This window comes from Pelodiscus sinensis, chromosome 12 (genome assembly GCF_052426305.1).
Source record: "Pelodiscus sinensis isolate ZL-2025 chromosome 12, ASM5242630v1, whole genome shotgun sequence".
Taxonomy (NCBI): Eukaryota; Metazoa; Chordata; order Testudines; family Trionychidae; genus Pelodiscus; species Pelodiscus sinensis.
The window spans coordinates 7,076,962-7,093,267 of NC_143063.1; the positions used below are offsets into that span (position 1 = coordinate 7,076,962).

Sequence of the window (16,306 nt, forward strand, 5' to 3'; positions counted from 1 at the left end):
AAATGCACTTGCCCGCTCGCCCCTGGTGAGTAGATTTTACCAGCCGGTGAGCGCAGGGGCGGCTGGAGCCTGCACTACGGGGCGCGGCCCCATCGATCCGCCAGGCGGCGGTGGAGCAGAGGCCGCCGGGGGGGGGGGGGCGAGTCTCAGCGCTGGGCTGCCTGCGGGGTGAGGAGGCGGGGCGCGAGCCAGAGGGCGGGGCGCTGGGGGAACGCTACGGGGCGTGGCGCAACCAGGCCCCGCCCCGCTCTGCCCCGCCCCGCCGGCTCCAGCCCCCTCGACTGCCCGGCTCCCTGCGGCCGCCCTGCGCCCCTTTGTCTCCACACCGCCCTGCTCCCCGGACCCTCCGCTCTCCCTCTTCCCTGCGCCGCCCTTGCACCCCGCACTCTGCTCCTATCCCTGCCCCCCAGCTCTGTGCTGCCCGTTCCCTGCACTGCCCCAAACCCCGATCCCTCTGCCCCCTCCCGTTCCCTGCATCCCGTTCCCCGCGTCTCCACTGCATCCTGCTCCCCCCCGATCCCTGCGCCCCTCTGGCTCTGTGCCTCCAGTTCCCCACGCCACCTCCATACCCCCCCTCCCACTGCTCCCTGCACCCCTCTGGCTCTGTGCTGTCCCTGCACCCTGCTCCCCTGTGGGTCGGGAGTGAGGGGTGCTTGTCCATAGGGAGGGGCTGGACAGGGCAGGGAAAAGGCTGCTGTGATGCAGCAGCGTGAAAGGGGGAGTTCACTTGAAGCGCCTTTGCCTTTCTGGAAAAATTGTCGAATTCACTAAGATATTCAAAAACAACAAATGGTCTGGTAGCACTTTAAAGACTAACAAAACATGTCGATGGGATCATGAACTTTTGTGGGCACAGCTGCTTCTTCAGATGACGTGTGCCCACGAAAGCTCATGATCCCATCGATATGGTTTGTTAGTCTTTAAAGGGCTCCCAGACCATTTGTTGTTTTCTAAGTTTATCCTGTACAGACGAACTCCGCTACCCCCTGAAGCTTACGATATTCAAGGCAGGATAAAAAAGTTACTGTTTCAATTTGACACTGATGTCTCATTATGTCCTTTTAGAGGGTAAGGTTCCATCGTCCACCTGAGCGCCCCCCTCACCTGCCCTGGGCTCTTTGCCCCTGGGCTGCTCTTCCTCCTCGCCCGCAGGCAGCAGCCACTCGCCAGCGGCAGCCAACAGCAGCGCAGCAGGACAGGGCAGGAGGACTCAGGGGAGGGGGCAGCGCAGCCATGCAGCCAGCTGCCGGCGAGAAGCGGCGCTTTCCCACTTCAAAGTGCGGCTTTTTCCTGCCGGCTGTGCAGCTTGCGGGCTCTCCAGCCCCCTGCCACCTCCTCCTGACATGGGCAGCTGTGCCAGCCTCCTCCCCCAGGCACCCGCCACTCACTGGGTGGGGGCCAGCAGCAGGAACTCAGGCTGGAAGGCTTCAGAGAAGCAGGGGGTAGCTGCACAGGCGGTGGCTGGAGAGAAGTGGGGCTTTCCAGCTTCAAAGTGCCACTTTTCTCCAGCTGCCCCTTGCTCCTGGGAAGCCCTGGTGGGGGGGAAAGAGGCCTCACAGGGCTCTCGTGCAAAAGGATAGACGTGCAGGGCTGTGGTGTTCAGCAAGCTCAGCTTCCTACGCTGAGTCAGGACCATCCAAAGCGAGACCAGTCCGACAGGTGCTTGTCTCCCCGGTTCCCAAAGACCCCTAGTTACAGGCACTGCACAGCCTCCCTAGGAAACCTGTTCCCCAGCTCAACCCCCTTCTCCTTAGGAAGCTTCCCTAATATCTACCCCAATCGCCCTCGCTGACAATTAGCCCACTAAGGTCTTGTCCTACCTGCAGGGCCCCTGCAGAGCAATTGGCCTCCGTCACCGTGACAACCGCCCTGAAGAGATCTGAAGCCTGTTTTCAGGTCCCGGCTCAGCCTCCTTTTCTCAGATGAACATGCCCAGTTCTTTCCACCTTTCCTCACCCGGCAGGGTTTCCAAACCTTTGATCATTGTTGCTGCTCTCCCCCAGACTCTCCCCAATTTGTCTCACCCTTCCTGAAGCACGGTGCCAGGCCTGAACACAGAACGCCAGCAGGGCCTACACTGGAGCTTAGTCCAGCTGGTGTTAGCTTCCCTTGCAGCTCTGCCATGCTGTTGGCTCTGGGACACAGCAGGGCCAGAGAGCAATGGGGATGCTAAAGGGGGGATGTATAAGCCCTAAGATAATGCAGCCCTGGTTCCCTATAGACTAGGGAAACCCACCAGAGGCTAATAGACGCCCCTGTAGCCAGTTAAGGCTCTGTCAGGAACCTGATGTGATGCAGCAGGCTAATTAAGCCATGGCTCCTGGAGGCCAGTTGAAAGTAATTAAGGCCCCATGAGGAAGTTAAACCTCCCTCCCCCTTAGGCAGACAGGGTGGAGTGAGAAAGGCCTGGGGTTTGGAGGCACATTGGTGAGATTTGAGAGACTCCCTCCCCTAGCATCAAGGGCCGAGGGTAATGCTGCAGAGCGTGAGAGGGGCTGGGGCTCAGACTCCTTCCCTGCCGCCTTCCTGGACCCCTCGGTGTCCCAAGAACAGGGCAAAGGGGTGATGTCCTCGCCCCCCCACAAGCCTATGCTAGGCTGGGGAGGATGCTCAAGGAAATTGAGGCTCAGGTGATTTTTAGTGGGATTCTGCCTGTTCCTAGAGAAGGGCAACTAAGATGTGTCAGGATGATGATGATCAATAGATGGCTTAGGCAGTGGTGCTATAAGGAGGGTTTGGGGATGTATGGTCACTGGGAGGCATTTATGGACAGAGGACTGTTCTCTAGGGATGGACTTCACCTAAGTAGGGAGGGAAATAGTCTTCTAGGATGGAGGCTGGCTCAATTGATTAAGAGAGCTTTAAACTAGGAATTTGGGGGAGGCGGTTGGGAGATGCTCAGGTAATCTCTACGCCAGATTTTAACACTGAGAGGGAGGAAAACGAAGTAAGAAAGGATATATCTGGGGGTAGGAGAATGAACATGAGGAAGGGTGGCGTGGATACTAGTCTAATAGGTCATATTGGAGGTATAACGTCAGCGCCAAATTGGGTAAAGAATGTGAAAGAGGTGAAACAGCAAAAATTAAGATGTTTGTACACCAATGCGAGGAGCTTAAGTAACAAAAAGGAGGAATTAGAGCTATTGGTCCAGGAAGTGAAACCAGATATTATAGGAATAACAGAAACATGGTGGAATACTAGGCATGACTGGAGTACAGGTATTGAAGGGTATGTGCTGTTTAGGAAAGACAGAAATAAGGGTAAAGGGGGTGGAGTCGCATTGTATATCAAAGATGAGGTTGATTGTAAAGAAATAAAAAGTGATGGAATGGAGAAGACAGAGTCTGTTTGGGCAAAAATCACATTGGGGAAGAAAACTATCAGATCCTCCCCTGGGATAGTGCTTGGGGTGTGTTATAGACCACCAGGATCCAATTTGGATATGGATAGAGACCTCTTTAATGTTTTTAATGAAGTAAATACTCATGGAAACCGCGTCATCATGGGAGATTTCAATTTTCCAGATATAGACTGGAGAACAAGTGCTAGTAATAATAATAGAGCTCAGATTTTCCTAGATGTCATAGCTGAGGAATTCCTTCATCAAGTAGTTGTTGAACCAACAAGGGGGATGCTATTTTAGATTTGGTTTTGGTGAGTAGCGAGGACCTCATAGATGAAATGGTTGTAGGAGACAACCTTGGCTCGAGTGATCATGAGCTAATTCAGTTCAAATTAAATGGAAGGATAAACAAAAATAAATCTGAGACTGGGTTTTTGATTTCAAAAGGGCTAATTTTAATAAATTAAGGAAATTAGTTAGGGAAGTTGATTGGACTAAAGAAATTATGGACCTTAATGTGGAGGAGGCCTGGAATTATTTTAAGTTCAAGTTGCAGAAGCTGTCAGAAGCCTGTATCCCTAGAAAAGGGAGGAAATTAATAGGCAGGTGTGTTAGACCAAGCTGGATGAGCAAGCATCTCAGAGTGGTGATTAAGAAAAAGCAGAAAGCATATAAGGAGTGGAAAATGGGAGGAATCAGTAAAGAAAGCTACCTTATTGAGGTTAAAGCATGTAGGGACAAAGTGAGAAAGGCTAAAAGTCAGGTAGAGTTGGACCTTGCAAAGGGAATTAAAACCAATAGTAAAAGGTTTTATAGCCTTATAAATAGGAAAAAAATAAAAAACGAAGAAGTAGGACCACTAATTACTAAGGATGGAGTGGAGGTTAAGGATAATCTAGGAATGGCCCAATATTTGAACAAATATTTTGCTTCAGTCTTTAATGAGGCTAATGAAGAGCTTAGGGATAATGGTAACTTAACAAACGGGACTAAAGATATGGAGGTAGATATTACCATATCCGAGGTAAAAGCCAAACTTGAACAGCTTAATGGGAGTAAATCGGGGGGCCCAGATAATCTTCATCCAAGAATATTAAAGGAACTGGCACATGAACTTGCAAGTCCATTAGCACAACTTTTTAATAAATTTCTAAACTCAGGAGAATTGCTAATATAGTTCTGATTTTTAAGAAAGGGAAAAAAAGCGACCCGGGTAACTATAGGCCTGTTAGTTTGACATCTGTAGTATGTAAGATCCTGGAAAAAATTTTGAAGGAGAAAGTAGTTAGAGACATTGAGGCTAATGGCAATTGGGACAAATTACAACATGGTTTTACAAAAGGTAGATCGTGCCAAACCAACCTGATCTCCTTTTTTGAGAAAGTAACAGATTTTTTAGATAAAGGAAATGCAGTGGATCTAATCTACCTCGACTTTAGTAAGGCATTTGATACAGTACCACATGGGGAATTATTGGTTAAATTGGAAATGATAGGGATTAATATGAAAGTTGAGAGATGGATAAGCAACTGGTTAAAGGGGAGACTAGAGCGGGTCATATTGAAAGGTGAACTGTCAGGTTGGAGGAAGGTTACTAGCGGAGTTCCTCAGGGATCAGTTTTGGGGCCAATTTTATTTAATCTTTTTATTGCTGATCTTGGCACCAAAAGTGGAAGTGTCCTAATAAAATTTGCGGATGACACAAAGTTGGGAGCTATTGCCAATTCAGAAAAGGATCGGGATATCATACAGGAAAATCTGGATGATCTTGTAAATTGGAGTGATAGCAATAGGATGAAATTTAATAGCGAGAAGTGTAAGGTTATGCATTTAGGGATTAATAACAAGAATTTTAGTTATAAGCTGGGGACACATAAATTGAAAGTAACGGAGGAGGAGAAGGACCTCGGAGTCCTGGTTGATTATAGGATGACTATGAGCCGCCATTGTGACATGGCCGTGAAAAAGGCAAATACGATCTTGGGATGTATTAGGCGAGGTATTTCCAGTAGGGATAAGGGGGTGTTAGTGCCATTATACAAGGCGTTGGTGAGACCCCATTTGGAATACTGTGTGCAGTTCTGGTCTCCCATGTTTAAGAAGGATGAATTCAAACTGGAACAGGTACAAAGACGGGCCACTAGGATGATCCGAGGAATGGAAAACCTGTCTTATGAAAGGAGACTCAAGGAGCTTGGCTTGTTTACCTTAACCAAAAGAAGGCTGAGGGGGACATGACTGCACTCTTTAAATATATTAGAGGGATAAATACCAGGGAGGGAGAGGAATTATTTAAGCTTAATACCAATGTGGACACAAGAACACATGGATATAAGCTGGTTAGTAGGAAGTTTAGACTTGAGATTAGACGAAGGTTTCTAACTATTAGAGGAGTGAGGTTCTGGAACGGCCTTCCAAGGGAAGTAGTGGGGGCAAAAGATCTATCTGGTTTCAAGACTAAACTAGATGGGTTTATGAAGGGGCTGGTTTGATGAGATAACATGATCTTGGTAACTAATTGGCCATTCATTATCAGTGGGAATAGGTCAATGGAAGGATGATAGGAGTTACTATAGAGAACTTTCTGGGTGTCTGGCTGATGAGTCTTTCCCACATGCTCAGGGTTTAGCTGATTGCCATATTTGGGGTCGGGAAGGAATTTTCCTCCAGGGTAGATTGGCAGAGGCCCTGAAGGTTTTTCGCCTTCCTCTGTAGCATGGGGCACAGATCACAGCTGGAGGATTCTCTGCATCTTGGGGTCTTCAAAGTATTTGAAGGCTTCAATATCTGAGATATAGGTGAGAGGATTATTCTGGGAGGGGTGGGTGAGATTTTGTGGCCTGCACTGTGCAGGGGGTCAGACCAGATGATCATAATGGTCCCTTCTGACCTTAAAGTCTATGAATCTATGAATCATTCTGCCCCAGGCCTATTTACTTTGTGGTCCACTAGAGCCTCCCCATTCTTGTCAGGTGCATGACTCCCCCCCGCCCCGCCCCCAGCCAGTTACACCACCACAGGGGGGGATATTTGATTTCTCCTGTCAGAGTGTGGCCCTTGGCACGTCAGTGAGTGTCTGCGCTCGTTCACTGAGCGACTTCCTGCCCCACGCTGCCCTGAGGAGCTTAACACTGCACCGTCGATTGTATGGCCTTGAATGTTTGGGCTAACTGAGCCTAGGAAAACTGAGGGGGCAAATTTCCAGACTTGGCAGCCTGGCTCTTCTACTTGCTTGCACAGGGCCTAGCACTATGTGGCCCTAACCCGCTGATTGTCACTGCAGCTCAGGTAAAATGGGCCACCCTTGACTTCCTTTGCTTCTGTCTCTTCATTCCTTGCTCGCTCCTGTCATGTGCCGAGCCCATACCCGCTACTGAGTGCAGTCCCTTCTCCGCCTGCCTGATGTGACCGTTAACCCTGCATCTCTAGGAAGGGCTGTTCTATATAGCACTGGGCATGTGTACAGTGAGAGTGCCTGATTGCGCCCCCCCCCCCCCACTCCGCCCGCTCCAGCCTAGGACTTCCCAATGTCCCTCCTGTGAGAGTGCCTCATATTCATCTGGTGCCTCCCTATAGCATGTGAGTCTGGGTTGGGCGGGGAGGGGGCGGAGGGATCATCTAAAGGGCAGGTCATGAGTGTCCCCCCCGCCTCCCATGCCCAGCCTTGGGACACCTGCCCTCTCCCTGCCCCATGGTACTTGTGTGGGTGCGTTTGGCCGACAGGACGTCAGGCCTGGTTAGTATCATTACCAGAACACTCTGATGTTGGATGGTTCCATGCTCACGCGGCTGTGCTGTCTGCATGGATAACCAAGGGGAAAAGGGCGTGAAAAGACGGCTTGCCCTTGCTGTGAAACAACGGGGGGGAAGGGGTAGATGAGCGTATTATGGGCCCAGAACGAGCCGCTGCAGTGTTGGTCCCAGAGTGCACTGGGAGCATAACCCAGAATGCAAAGGGGCGCAGGCACTATCAACGGTAGATACCCTCCTGGGGATGTGCTGCTTCGAACTATGTCCGATTCCTGCAGACAGCGGGGACGTGCACCTTCGACTTCACAGCATCGGCTGCTAAAACGTGGACCGTAATAAATTCCACCTGATCTCGTAGTGTAGACGTGGCCCGAGTGCAGCTGGTGTGGCTGGCTGGAGCCAGGGTGGCAGGCTGGCTGATGGTGTCCCTAGGGCAGGCCTGTTCCAGTTGGTCAGTCTGAGCCCTCCCCACTCACTGCTCATGTCAGGACATTCAGCAGAGTTCGTGCGCGTGCACTTGGTTTCCTTTCAGAGACGCTTGCTTGCGGGTGCAGGCAGCACATGGAGACGCGCTCGCCCCCTCCCCCAAAGGGCACACAGCCACCAGCAGCCTGCCCCTTCCTGAGCGCCCCGCCCCGGGGGCTGGACTCGATGACCTGCTGAGGTCTCTGTCAGCCCTCGGGGTCTAGGAGTCTGACACGGAAACCTTTGGCAGCGGCTCATTGGCAAACCATTCTGCCTGATTTCATCCTTCTTCCTCTTGCAATAATTTCCAACAGTGACTCTGAACTTTGTGTTACAGGAGCCAGTCGAAGCTCCACGTCTGTCCTTGTGGTGAATCAGACACCCCCGTATATCCATGCAGTGGGAGGGTCAGAGTTCACCATCAGGTGTGCACTCAACATCAACCCTCCAATCGCATGGTTTGGTGCATGGAATAAAACCAGAAATAATGCATCTGAACAGGTGTCCAATGGAACCAATCAAATCATACTGGCAGATAAAGAAAAGATGATTTTTTCCCTCACTGTGAAGAAAGCCGATGTCACTGATTCTGGAACCTACGTATGCTGGGTTGGAACCAGAAAGGGGCTATTTCCTGGGAGTGGAACCCAAGTGACCATTGATGGTAAGTACCCGCATTTCCCTGCCTGGTCTACAAACCCTTTCAGGGGAGCTCAGGACATGGGCCTGGTTCCAGAGATGGGGCGGATGGTGCTGGGTAAACTGGAGCAGCACAAGGTGTAAAGACAGAGCTGTGCGCAAAACAGGGGAAATTCTGTGGAATGCAAAATGGTCCCAGTTCTGCATCCCAGGGATTTCTGTGGGAGTTTTGGCTGCACAAGGAATCCAGGGTCAAGCTCTATCTAGTAAAAAAACTGCTTTAAGTTGGGATGTGAGGGCAGGTTTCTAACTGGCTGCAAGGCCTCATAGCAGGGGCACCACTCCATGAACTTTGGTAAATCATCGCGGGCCAGACATTTCTGCTGTATTAATGGAAGAAGTGCAGGGTCTGGGATGAAACTGGGAGCAGGAGGGAGCTCTGGGCTGGGGCAGAGTGTAGGGGTGCAGGGAGGGTGAGGGATTGGGGCTTTGAGAAGGTGTTTGGGTGTAGGAGGGGGTTCTGACCCGTGGCATGGGGGTTGGGTGCAGAAGGGGGTGCTCTGGGAGGTGCTCATACAGGCAGCTCCCGGCTGGTAGCCCATCAGGTGCTCAGGAAGGGGCAGGCTGCTGGTGTCTGTGTGCCCTTTGGGGGAGGGGGAGAACCGCCTGCACCCACAAGCACCGCCCCTGCAGCTCCCATTGGCTGGTTTAGGCTCCTAGGTGTCGTTAGGACGTGCTGTCAGGGACAGATGAGGATGTGGAGAAGGGGGCGGTTGATATAACTCAGTTTGCTTTTCCTTGCCGTTCCCCTGACAGTAAGGGAGCGAGTGGAAAGTACTTGGATTCTGGGTCTGCCTCTCACTCCTGGCCGGTGAAGGGAGGGGGAAGAGGTGTGAATCACGGAATCCAAGGACTTTCCCCTCACTCCGTTATCTTCAGGGGACCGGGAAGAAAATCAAGCTGCGTCCCAGTGCCCACGGCATCCGCCACCCTGCTCTCCCGACTCTCCGCCCTTGACTGGCAAAACCTAAAGCCCATGGCTGATGCCCCAGTGGCCTGTCAGCAGTTTGAGGGATCAGGCCATTTTCTAGTGCCCTCCAGAGGCTAGAGCAGGCCCAACGGGGAAGGATGTGGGGAACTTTAACTCCTGGTACCCAAGGTTGAGGTACAAAGTCCTTGTCAGAGGGGATTTCTGTAGACCGAAGCATCTGGAGTTACCGGAGGGGTATAGCTGGGGGAACCTTTGATTGGTCTGGGGCCGCTGACCCGCAGAAAAATCAGTGGGGTGGGAGGCAGCAGGGGCTGGAGTGCCAGTGCAGGCTCCCCAATGCTGGGGGGAGGAGCCCTGAGGGCTGGATCCAGGCAAGTCGGGGACGGCATCTGGCCCCTGGGGCTACGGTTCCCCACCCCTGCACTACACGCAGCAGAACAGTGTCGACATGCGTGATACTGCTCTGTATGGGAGCACGTGACAGAAGATCAGTTTATACCCTGAGTAAGCCGGGGAGATTACACCAGGCAGGTTTGCAAAGGGCGCTAGTGGCAGGATTGGAGAGATCCATTGGATACATCTGCCCCCGTTGACGGATTTCCCAATGAAGGCACCTTCCTCTGTGATTCTCTTTCTGCAGAAATGACCGGCCTGACGGTGACTCAAACCCCGGGCAGTGTCTATGCTGTAGAAGGCTCAGAGCTCACCATGGACTGTACATTCCAGATCGTCACTAGTCTCAGCACCATGTATGTGCGATGGTACCAGGCCGAGGGGCCGCAGAAGGAGCTGGTGAATGGGAGCGATGTGCTCACAGCTCTGCGTTTGGAAAGTGGCCTTGCCTCGCTCACTCTGAAGAACGTGAAGTCGTCTGACACAGGGCGCTACGTGTGCGAGGTGGGGAGCACAGTGAGGAATCTCTCTGGGACTGGAGCAGGGACCCACGTGACCATCCAGAGTAAGAGCTAGAACCTCCCCCCTGACCTGCGAGGGCGGGGCAATGTGGGTGAGTGAGTGCAGGGGCTCCCGGTCCCCGAGGGGTGCACTGAGCCTCCAGTTCCACCGTCAGAGGGAGCTGAGGATGCTCAATGCCTCCCAGAAGCACTAAGCTCCTGGCAAGATTGTCACCCCTTACCACAGGCACATGGGGTCACTGGGCCCATTTAGGTCTTTTCCAACCAAATGTTTCACTTGGTCGCAGGCTGCTCTCTAGTGCTTGTTCCTTGAGGAGGAGGGGACACTTAGCATAGACAAGGCCTAATTCACAGTCATGGACAGAGAACTCCAGAAAAAAATAGCATAAGGAAGTTACTGGGAGGAAGCAATGATTGTTATTGATCTGCAAGGGCCATGGAAAACTTGTCAATCTAAACAAGGGATTTTGTTTTACCTGGCACGATGAATAGGAGGAGTATTGGGCAGCACCAGTGACTAAAGGGTTAAGGTAGCTAGCAAGGGTGTAGGCAGGGGGCCAGAAGAACCAATGGGGACATAGTGCTGAAATGTAAAATCCTGCTGCTTTTCTCTTTGTGTGAGTTCTCAGGTAAGGGCTGGAGGGAGGAGATGCAGCAATCAGAATTACCATGCCTACAAGGAATATTGGGGATGGGAGTGAACTGGGCCTTGAAGTACGGATCAGCACAGATTGTGAGTACAGAGAGGAATGTATGTTTAGTCGTGATCAGGGTGTTTTTCTTTATTTTGGTTGTTTGGTTAAACGTCTCTGTGCCAGAGTGGGGAACCGCCCTGACACCTGGCAAAGAGCAGTGCTTGATTAAAGAGTGACTCTGTAAGAGTAATATTGAGGGGCTTGGACTTTATACCCTCCAATCTGAGAGCAGCAGAAGATCGCTGCGTAAGCTCGTCTTGTTCATCAACAGGTGATCCAACCCAAGGTATCACCTCACCCACCTTGTCTCCTGAGAGCAGATTTGTTCAGTTACACATCAAACGCTGATGGCCTGGACCCCAGATGGTAGAAATCACTCCTGCTCTTGACTGCCAGGGGCCATGCTGAGTCAGACCCATGGGAAATCTTTCAATGCTATGTGATCCAGAATAGATTCCAACGCTTCCGTTCTGTCATGACTCTGCAGAGCCTAAGATAAAACAGGAACTTGCCGATAAGGGCTCTAACTCCAGAGCACACAGTGAAAAACAATGCTTGATTGTGAAACCCTGTTTATATTGGACAGCCGGTAAGTAGCTCATTGAGGTCAATGGGGTTGTTTGCATGAATAAACTCTCCCCAGTGCAAGGAAGGACGGCACCAATTGGCCCATAGTGAGTGGGGTGCTATTTTTACAGTTGTTTTGCAGCATCACGTTTCCCGTAACCATGGGCGCGTCTAGACTACATGGCTCTGTCTACGGAGCCATGTAGATTTATTTGTTTGGCAAAGGGAAATGAAGCTGTGATTTGAATAATCACGGCTTCATTTAAATTTAAATGGCTGCCCCACTCTGCCAATCAGCTCTTTGTCGGCAGATCGGGGCAGTCTGGACACTCCCCTGTCGACATGAAAGCCCTTTATCGACCTCCCTGGTAAACCTCATCCTACGAGGCATAATGGGGAGGTCAATAAATGGCTTTCAGGTCGGCACGGGAGCATCCAGACTAGCGCGCTGAGCCGACAAACAGCTGATCAGCTGTTTGTCATCTCAGCGCGGCAGCCATTTAAATTTAAATGAAGCCACGATTATTTAAATCGCGGCTTCATTTCCCTTTGCTGATCAGCCTAATCTACATGACTCCATCGTTGGAGCCATGTAGGTTAGATACACCCCATGTCATAAATCTTACCTGTGATGTGTCTACAGCTCTCATGCGAATAGCTAGGCACGGGCAATAGTTAGGAGAAAACTCATAGATGTTCTCCAGACGTGTTGTCTTTGCACCGTTCCCCAGATTTCAGCGAGACCTCCGAGTACATCTGCAGAGCAGCTGGGACGGTGCTGCCTAACTTGGGTAGTATATGTGCGCATGTGAGCTCTGCTCGAGATAGAGCGTCAAAAACCGTGTGGCACAAAGGTCTTCTCAGGCTAGCTGCCCGAGTCCACATCTGCCCAACCCCATGGGACGTACTTGGACGCCACAGCCACATGGCTATGTTTAGCATACGCACTGGAGTGGAGCTAGCACCTCTACATCTATTTCTCCGGGGAGCACCCTCCCATCTGCTTTGAAGGCCTGGCCTCCATGACCAGGGGCACCTATGTTAAAGCCTAGCGGGGCAGGAGGGGTGGGCGTTTGTTTGCATGGGAGCCATTGCTGGGGACAAGGATATGAACAGCTTAGCATTGGCACCCGCAGCCCAAGCTCACCTCATGCTGCCCCATCAGTGATGGCATCTCAGCCCTGACCAGGAGAGCCACCCTCCTCCGTGTCCTGTGTCCTGAGAGTGCCAATCAACAGCTGCCGCAGCAATCGCTTTGGTGACAAAGACGGGCCGCCAGGAGCTGGACCGAGACCAATTAGTTTCACAAATGCCACCACAGGCATTAGATGGAGGAGGTGGGGGAGTTTTTATTGGACCAGCTTTTGTGGGTGAGCAAAACCAGCTTTGGCGCTCACACAGAGCTCTTGTTCCCGTCTGGGAAATGGAAGAGTCACAGACGGAGCAGCTTGCTTAGCGTAAGGCGTTATCTCATGTCTCCAGGGACCCTTCGAGGCGAAGGGGCCCTTTAACTGCACTCCAGCCAGAGGCAGGGACCCGGGGAGAGGGTTGTTAGTGAGTTATCAATTGTTGTCATGAGCCATGAACCTCTATTCAGTCCGAGATTTTTTGTGTCTAGTGTAGCTGTAAATTTAAGCTCCCAGGCTAATCCTTGGAAAGTGCTGTGCAGGTCTCCTTTAAGGCGGAGGGCTGGTCCATCACACTATGTCTGACTTCACTGTGCAAAGTCTGCACACGCTGGGGATGGTTTTGTCCTTTATTTGGTGAGCATGGCGGTTGCCTGGTTTTACCCACAGCGCAGCGATTGCAGCATTTAGCGATGCCCTTCAGATCGGAACTGACGTCCCACAAGCAAGAGTCTCGGTGGAGTCCCCATCCACCCGGAGCCCCCTGGGGCTCTTGATTTAATAAGTGTTCTCAAGAATCTTTTGATTTCACATGCTTTTGCTAGGGACTTTCCCTCCCTTCTTACAGCACTTCCTTAGCCCTGCTGAGACTGTTCCTTGTTCTGGTTTGTTCCATGGATCGGCACTCTTCAGCTGAAGATTGCCCAATTTGGAGGCAGGCTTTGGAGGAGAAAGGCGATTGTTTGCAGCTTCATTACATCCAGAGCATGAGCTGATACTTATGGTGGTTTTTTTTTTCTTTTTTGCTGTAGCACAACCCAAGGCACATGTGAAGTGCAAAAAGATATGTACAAAATTTTCAAAAAAAATACCCCAGGCACTGCTGAAGTCCTATATGAGGACAGAACCATCATGTCCTAAAGCTGCTGTCATGTAAGTATTTTCCCACCATGTGGTGTTTTTTAAATATTGAATTCAGAAAGGATTAATTGAATTTACAACTCTGAGAATAAATAGGTCACAATCCTACAAATACCCTTGTTTTGGTGCAAAGCACATTCTGGAAACTGCCTACTGGACTCAAAAAAGATTAGGGTCTCATTGTGTTAAGTACTGTATATGTAACTGTCCCTGGGGGATTTGAACCTGAGATCTCTGTGTAGGAGCCTCGACAGCCTGAGCTATAAAGCCAGCGGGCTTTCAGCTTAGGCTGTCGTGCTCACTTGCTCTTATCACTCACTGTAAATGGTCAAAGCAACACTACATGGGACAGTGAACCACTCTAAGGCTATGTCTACACTACGAGGGGTTTCCGGGAGGTATCCCAGAAAAACTCTGCTGCATCTTGGGAACACATCTGCTCTTCCTCTTTTTTTTGCGGAATAGCAGATGCGCTTTTTTGGAATGCCTGTCTTCCTCAGTCCACAAGGAAGAAGGGCTGTTCCGAAAGAGAAGTCTTTTCCAAAATTAGGCCCAGTGTAGATGAGCCAAATTTTGGAAAAGCTTCTTCCGAAAAAATTACTGGAAAAAGGTTTGCGAATTGCGGAGTGCAATTTGCATACCTTTTCCCGAGAAATCGTTGTATCTAGACTTAGGCTAAGTGTGGGGGGGTACACATGCAGACTTAGTGAGGCTGTCCCTGCCTTGAACAGTTTGCAAGCTAAACAGACCAGGCCTGTAGCTGCTAAGTAATAAATAACGACCTGGCGGCAGTGAGGCCCAAGAATGAAGCCCCGTGACATTAGCAGCCATTTTATAAGCCTGACTGTGCTTTAGGAGTTACAGTCTGGCCATGCTCACATTCTACTTGGAGGCAAAATTCCCTCCAGTTTCAATGGGATCAGGATCCGACCCGATAGGTCATTACACTGTCAGCCCCTGAAACTTCATTTCAACGTCCTCAGGATATAATTGCGTCAACTGCTCCATTTAAAAATAATTACTTTGCCAGTGAATGGGAAAAGGAAAGTCTATCCTCAGGAAACGGTTCGTCAGATCAAAGGATGATTCAAACGCCCAACTGATTAGATCCCTATTGCCTGCATTTCTACCCACAAAAGATGGCTCTGTTTAACTTTCAGGCAGCAATGGGAAATTTAATTTCACTAGTTTCTGCCAGGGTGGCATGAGCTTCCCAGGTCTGCGATCATCCAGGCTTTGGATATTTATCAGCTTTTCCTTTCTGTTTCTGATGATTGTTGCCATTTCTGTTCTCCCTTCAGATTTGTGACACAGAAGTCTAAGGAGTTCTGTGCAGATCCAGAGGAGAGCTGGGTGCGGGAAGCAGTCCGACGGCTAGACACCGGCCGGCTTGCCTACAGGCCTTAAAGAGCAAGAATTGATGTTTCCATCTTAGCTGTACATAGCATAGCCTGACACGCTGCCAGTGTAAACCCCAGGTGTTCTATATCAGACGGCCTTCATCGGCCACAACTCCCTATGCTTGCTAGCTGAGATCTCACTATGGCACAAATAAGCACCTCAGCTCTCAGCCCCGTGGGCACATTGAAAGTGACATTGGGCAAGCTCACTCACACTCAGTAAACAGCTAGCAGAAGATCACTGGGAGTCCCACCTCAAGCTGAGTCTCACTGCAGACCTCCCGCCTCAGAGGTGCCCCAAAATCCCCCAGCTGGAGCCACGTCTGCCCTGATGTGAGGCATCTCAGGATCGGGATTCCCCGTGGCAGAAGAGGCGTAACCATTCCAAAGAGCCTTTTACTTCTTTACGCATTGCAATGCTGTCGCTTGCTAGAGTGTACACGGTGAAGTGTAGTAGCAGTGGAGTATGAAGCTTAATAAACTACATTATCCCTATCGGCTCTGTATTGAAGTGAATCCCATAATCTTGTTCGTCCTCGGGCATTGTTGGTTGACACAGGCCCCTCAGGATCCTTCCCCTCAAGCACCGTTTCTTCTGCAATTGTGCAAAAGAGGAAGCTTCCAAATTGACCTGTGCAACTCCGTTCTGTTTTGGCCTTCTTTCCATCTGACTGCCTCGCACAGCCCTGCCTCGTATAGCATTGCCTCGCACTGCCCTACTTTGTATAGCACTGCCTCGCACAGCCCTGCCTCGTATAGCACTGCCTCGCACTGCCCTACTTTGTATAGCACTGCCTCGCACAGCCATGCCTTGCACAGCCCTGCCTCTCACAGTGCTGGTCCTTGGGATCCCTCTTGGAGATTTCACTGGTAAGGCAGAAAGAATTGGAGCTTAAGCTGGATCTTCCAGCATCCCTCAGCTGACAAGCAAGATTATTCTGTGGAGAAGCATGTGACTTAGCCGGCAATTGCATCTTGTAGCTGCAGGTGCTATTAGGGAAGGGGCATAAGACGGAGAGGAGATTCCATGAAAATTGCTCTAACTCAGACTCCCTGCTGTGTAGACAGCACCAAAAGCCGAATGAAGCGATGCAATGGATGCAATTCAAGTGCATCGCTTATTTCCACTTCAGCCCTGCTGCGTAGACATGCCCTTGGTGACTGCAATGGCTTTGATTGCTTTGTGCTGCTCCTTTAAATCTTGAAGCATGCTGCTGTTTCCAGAGCGGGGCAGCTCTTTTCTGCATGGGGCTCAGTGCACATGGCTAGGGG

The 16,306-nt window shown here is 50.8% G+C and overlaps 2 protein-coding genes across 3 annotated transcripts in view; both read left to right on the plus strand.

Moving 5' to 3' along the window:
- The window catches only part of LOC102451923 (tyrosine-protein phosphatase non-receptor type substrate 1-like), a 75,856-nt gene that overhangs the window by 2,773 nt on the left and 56,777 nt on the right, over positions 1 to 16,306 (plus strand). Inside the window, exons 2-3 of one of the 2 annotated variants that reach the window (XM_089781432.1) lie at positions 7,899 to 8,225; positions 9,832 to 10,149. In XM_089781432.1, the coding sequence (XP_089637558.1) occupies positions 7,899 to 8,225; positions 9,832 to 10,149 (645 nt within the window). The remainder of the gene's footprint in view (positions 1 to 7,898; positions 8,226 to 9,831; positions 10,150 to 16,306) is intronic. The other variant, XM_075940365.2, reaches the window with a different exon arrangement.
- On the plus strand, positions 10,737 to 15,529 carry LOC102455154 (C-C motif chemokine 8). The gene is made up of 3 exons (XM_089781433.1): positions 10,737 to 10,838; positions 13,526 to 13,646; positions 14,936 to 15,529. The coding sequence occupies exons 1-3, from the start codon at positions 10,775 to 10,777 to the stop codon at positions 15,039 to 15,041; spliced, it is 291 nt and encodes a 96-aa protein (XP_089637559.1). The 5' UTR covers positions 10,737 to 10,774; the 3' UTR covers positions 15,042 to 15,529.

Bases quoted from the DNA above. Each gene is read 5' to 3' on its own strand.
- LOC102455154 (XM_089781433.1), top strand. From the start codon at position 10,775: ATGCCTACAAGGAATATTGGGGATGGGAGTGAACTGGGCCTTGAAGTA. The intron at 10,839-13,525 runs GTGAGTACAGAG...TTTTTGCTGTAG, and splicing joins AGTACGGATCAGCACAGATT to CACAACCCAAGGCACATGTG. The intron at 13,647-14,935 runs GTAAGTATTTTC...TTCTCCCTTCAG, and splicing joins TGTCCTAAAGCTGCTGTCAT to ATTTGTGACACAGAAGTCTA.